Source organism: Callospermophilus lateralis, chromosome 3 (genome assembly GCF_048772815.1).
Source record: "Callospermophilus lateralis isolate mCalLat2 chromosome 3, mCalLat2.hap1, whole genome shotgun sequence".
Classification (NCBI taxonomy): Eukaryota; Metazoa; Chordata; class Mammalia; order Rodentia; family Sciuridae; genus Callospermophilus; species Callospermophilus lateralis.
This window is the reverse complement of record NC_135307.1, coordinates 33,206,370-33,211,695: the sequence shown is the minus strand read 5'-3', so window position 1 is coordinate 33,211,695 and position 5,326 is coordinate 33,206,370. Positions and strand designations below refer to the sequence as shown.

Sequence of the window (5,326 nt, the reverse complement as noted above, 5' to 3'; positions counted from 1 at the left end):
TTAATGTCTGTAGGCATGCGAATACTCTTTCTTGGAAATAGCTTCCATAAAATCATATCCCTTTCAGTTCATCCCTGCTGAAGTCCAGTCAAGACCACTTAATTGAACACAACAGAAAATCTTCCCTTTGAACCTCTGCATCTCTCTATTATGCTCTGTGCCCTATGAGGTTGACTTGTTTGCAAGGCACTATGGCTGGTTTGGGTTTGCACAGTAAGATGCTGACACAGATCAAAGAATAGAAGGCTGGTGAGATTATTTCCTTGGCCTCTCCTGTTGGGGCCTATCAAGGTCCCAGCTCTTACTGAGTTTTAGTTTCCTCTTTAGTTTCTGGTAACTCCTCCTTTTTCTTCAGCCTAGGTAATAGCATTGTCAATACCCAGCTACAGGGTATTACCACATCATTTCTCGCTTTGTTCAAATCCTGCCCACCCCTTACTCAATACTCCCTTTATTAAACTTGAATAAACAATTATTCAGTGTGCAACTATCTGCTTTCTTCTAGAATCCTAACATATAGGATGGGAGGTTAGGTAAGGTAAAGTAGGAGAAGAGAATGTACATATTGAGTTTTTCTTGTTTTGTGGTGCTGGGGATTGAACCCAGGGCCTTGTGCATGCAAGGCAAGCACTCTACCAACTGAGCTATAACCCCAGTCTGAGATTTTCTTAAAATTATAGAAACAGAGCTTTGAAGCCCAGAGAGCTAAGTGATTAAACTATTTAACTTTTCTGAATGTCAGTTTTCCTAGACTTCCTACAGGGATAATATCTACCTGTCAGGTTTGTGAAAGTAAAATAATGTATGTGAAGACAATAGCACAGGGCCTGGCATGCAGCAGGTGTTCAATGTAGAAACTATATCATTATTATTATGCACTAGTCACTGTTCTAAGTATATAACATGTTCCTGAATTTAATACTGAAGAGAAGACATAACAGGATGATGCTTCAGGGAATTTTTTTCCTGTATTAGACATATTTATGTATCATCTTTCTTCCACTCTCTTTATATGTCTATCAGTCCATTCATCCATCTATCATTTATTATGTTTTGTTTTGTTCTGGGGATTGAACCCCGGGGCCCTCTACCACTGAGCCACATCCCCTCCCTGCTTTTTTAAAAAATATTTTTAGTTCTAGATGAACACAATACCTTTATTTTCTCTATTTAGTTTTTTTATTTTATGTGATGCTGGGGATTATACCCAGCGCCTCACCCATGCTAGGCAAGCATTCTACCCTTGAGCCACAACCACAGTCTCCCTGTTCTTTTTATTTTGAGAAAGGGTCTTGCTGAATTGCTGAGGCTGGCTTCCAATTTGTGATCGTCCTGCCTCAGTCTCCTAAATTGCTGGGACTACAGGCATGTGCCACCAGACCTGGCAATTATGTATCTATTTTTGCCTGGAGCTTGTCTTATCAGTGATGCCTGGGTGTATAAACTAGGGTCAAAATAATTGTATTTCTTACTTCGTGGGGAGCAGAAAATGAAAAGGATGCAAAGAATGAGTCCGTGTCATGTTAAGGCTATTTGAGCTTCCATACTGAAAATCAGAGAAGTGGCAAATTGGTGAGAGTGAGTTAGTTCCCAAAGTCATAGCAAGTGTCTACTGGGGTAGAGAGGTCCTCCTAGGTAGGTCCATTAGAGATCTCTCAGGCCCATAAAGCAATAAAGGCCATGAAGGCAAAACCAGCAACTCTTCTCTTTCCTCATTTCTCCAGTAAGCCTCCTCCTTATCATTGGTAGGAGGCTGGGCAACAGTCATCCTTCTCAGTATCAGGTAACCTGCTTTTATTTGTGTCCTTAGCAGTTGTTAAGGAAAGCAACACATTGTAGGAATTACTCAAACTGAAGGACAAATGATAGGGCAGGTAGAAGGAAAGCCACTAAGTCATGCAGGAGCCAATTAATCATTGTAGGTATTTATCTGGTGTCTTTTTACCTTTCCAAACACACTGCTTTTTAATCCCTCAGCTTGAAGCAGCCAGAAGAGAATAGGCTCAAAGAACACCACTAGTGTCCCTGAAGCCTTACAGGGCTGTGTGAAAAATAGGGACTTGGAGAAAACAAGCTCCATTTAGCCTGATGATCTCATGAGTCTGCTGGGCACATAGTGGCTGATAGTAGGTACTGGGAGTGGGGTGAGGTAGGTAGTGTAGGAAAATAATCAATCCCCCTGGCTTCTATTTTTAAACCTCTTTCCTTCTAAATGCTGGGAGTGCTGGCTCATTTTCTGGACTCCTGTGGGTAAGGTGGGAGGGGACAGTTGGAATCTCAGCAATGCTACCCTGTGTGGGGTCATGGCCTGCAACTTACAGAATGGCTAGAGGCTTTGATTCCAGAAGAAAACATTGCATCTAACACAAATCCCTCCCATTCCCCATTCTACCACTTCCTGTTCCAGGCAGCTTCTAGGCAATTAGGAGAAATGAAATACAATATGGCTGAAGGGGAAGGGTCAAATAAGACATTTTATTGCACACAGTAGCATAAGTGTGACAAGAATCAAAATTGGAGTAATGATCTTTGTACCAAATCTCCAATCAACAAGCACTCAACTTAAAGAATAAAATTGTAATGACAGGGGAAAAACAAACAAACAAACAAACATAGGCACTCAACCTAAACCTCCTTTTCTTAGTTCTGAGTGAGAAATGGGATCTTATGTAGGTAAAAGCTGAGGTCCAGTGCATATGAATGCATAGTGAATATAATTTAGTCTCAGTAAAAAAAAGTCCGAGGGCCAGTCATAGCAAGTATCTACTGGGGTAGAGAGGTCCTCCTAGGTAGGTCCATTAGAGATCTCTCAGGCCCATAAAGCAATAAAGGCCATGAAGGCAAAACCAGCAGCTACACAGCTCCACTTGGTCAAAGGGGCTTCGGGACCAGCTAGCTCCCGGGGCAGAATTTCTAGGAAGGTAACATATAGAAATGTGCCAGCTGCCACACCCTCTAATACAGCCTGGGCTAAGCCTTGTCCCCCTTCAGGATCCCCTCCAGCCACAGTCAGCCCTAGGGCTAGTCCCAAAGGGGACATGAGAGCTAATAATAATATGGAGAACAGGGCCCATCGAGATCCAGTGCCTATCTTCACCAGACGCAGTCCTATGCCAAAAACTACAAGCCCCTTATGAGCCAAGACAGCAAGACAGAGCTGTGTGGTAGCTGCAATTGTTGGCTGTAGTCCCACAGCTAGACCTTCAAACACGGAATGAAAGGAGAGTGAAAGCAAGAGGACAAGGGCTCGAAGGGGACCCCGTGAGGGTGAGGGCAGAGGTTCATGGCTGTGGAATCCAAAGATGTGAGTCCCACCCCATTCCTCTTTCTGAACTGTTGATCCTTCAGCAGCCCCAGGACAGCACTGCAATGCCAGCGACTCCAAAAGGAAGACAGAGAAAAAACCCAGGGAGATGATGAGCTCTCCATAAGGATACTCCACCTAGGGACATAAAGAGGGCTGTGAGACAGGAAGGGAAGGGAAGGGAAGACACTTCATTGGATGGACATGGATTCAGAGATTGAAGAGAATGGGAAAATTCTATAATGTAAAATAAGGGTATGGAGATGAAGTCATGGGTAGACATGCAACAGTGAGAATATCAGAGGGGCTCAGGGACACAGTAGCAAGAGAGTTAGAAATATGGGAAGATAATATGAAGTATGTTGGAGGGTTCTGGAAAGGCAGTAAATAGTAAAGCAGGAGGAGCTTTTCCTGGTGTTCTGTAAGCACAAGAAGACTGTGGTGGGTCCTCCTTTCCTCTACACTGAGCTGGGGAGAAGGGATTCCTGGTATTCCTCATATATTCTTCTCTAAAGGGTCTGGGTTAAAGGACTCTCTGGGTCTCCTCAGTCTCCAGATAGGGGCTGGGGGGAGATTACTTACAAGAGCTGAATCAGTAGCATCAGAGGAATTTCCCTTAATTTCTGTCCTGTTCTAGGGGGAAAAAGCAGAAATTAGATGGGAGATGGAGCAGTTCAGTGTCCTGTCCTGTCCCTTCAGCAATATCTCTTTCCTTAAAGCCCAGTCTGGGGCTCTCATCATGCCCCACATTGAGCTATCTTCCCTGCTGTCCCACTCATGCCCGTGGCTCCATCACTCTCCCTGCTTTCTTCTCTTGGTGCTAGTTGTCATTCTTGCCTTGCAGCTCTGCAGTTTGGCATTCAGCTGCTCGCTCACCTGCACCTCAAACTTCTGGATTTCGGATTCAATTCCCTCCAGGGCTTCGGCAGTCATATGCATTAACCCCGCTCCCAGGAAGACACCAGCTGAAATGCAGCCCAGGAGGCTGAGGACCCGGCGGTGACGACCTAATAACCAAGAAGTGACAATGCAGTTGGCAATGAGGGGGTAAACAAAGATGACTAAGGAGCAACAGGCAGCACCCAATGTCCTGAGCTTGGGCATGGTGAAACAATCAAGAGCAAGGAATAGGAAAGGGTTGAGGTAAGACGTAAAGGGATGAAGATGGGGTGGGGTTATACCTGTAGCTTCAGCAATCTGGAACCACTTGAAGCAGATGGGAATAAGGCCACAGGTCAGAGTGATAGCCAACAGGGCAAACAGGCAGCCAATTTTTACTCCCAGGAGTGACTCCATCTCTGGGGTGCAGGATAAGCAGAGGCCTCAGAATGGCAAATGGAGCAATAGTGGTATCTTAGTGGTCAAAGTTGGAGAGTGTCCACTTGCTAGAGTTTCAGGAGCCTGTTGCTTTCTTTCCGTTCTGGGTTGATTCTGCTTGTGTAGCTCTGCCTAGCTAGCTAGGGCCCTGCCCCAGCTACCTGCCCTCCCACTATGTGGAGGCCCCTCCCCTGGCTCATGCTTTCCTGAGCTTCAAAACCAGAAACTCCGGACTCCCTGCCAGCATAGCTCAGTGCTGTCTTCTCCTCCTCTTCAATGCCATGACTAATCCAAGAACTCTGGATAGCTTTAGTTCATCCCTTGGGTTGCTCTAACCCCAAATGGGGCAATCTATGATACTTACTTCCTAGCTATTTTGTGTTGGGGACATTCTGCTCCTGCCTAACTCAGTATATTTGATCTAAGCCTTCCATACCCTCTGCACCTCAACTCAAATTTTTTAAGTTGCTAGGTTGATATCTGAACCAGAACCCTTTCAGAGGGGATTTGGGGCCACAGGGGCAAAGAGGTGGGGCTGAGGGGTAGTGCTGTTGTTACGCATTCTGTGGGAACTGGTGAGGGGACTCCCCTTTCCTGTAACTCCAGAAAAATAGCTTCAGGCATGGAAATGTCTAGTGGGGAGTGGACATTTCTAGTTTTACAACACTGATACTGCTCTGACTTCTGACTGTACCTGTTTCTGTA

The 5,326-nt window shown here is 45.2% G+C and overlaps 1 protein-coding gene across 1 annotated transcript; it reads right to left on the bottom strand.

Annotated features, from left to right (window-relative positions):
* Window positions 1–2,809: 2,809 nt before the first annotated feature.
* Window positions 2,810–4,767, bottom strand: Slc39a2 (solute carrier family 39 member 2). Its single transcript, XM_076848136.1, has 4 exons — window positions 4,486–4,767; window positions 4,181–4,311; window positions 3,887–3,937; window positions 2,810–3,442 (listed from the first exon to the last, which is right to left on the bottom strand). The coding sequence occupies exons 1-4, from the start codon at window positions 4,598–4,600 to the stop codon at window positions 2,810–2,812; spliced, it is 930 nt and encodes a 309-aa protein (XP_076704251.1). The 5' UTR covers window positions 4,601–4,767.
* Window positions 4,768–5,326: the final 559 nt, after the last annotated feature.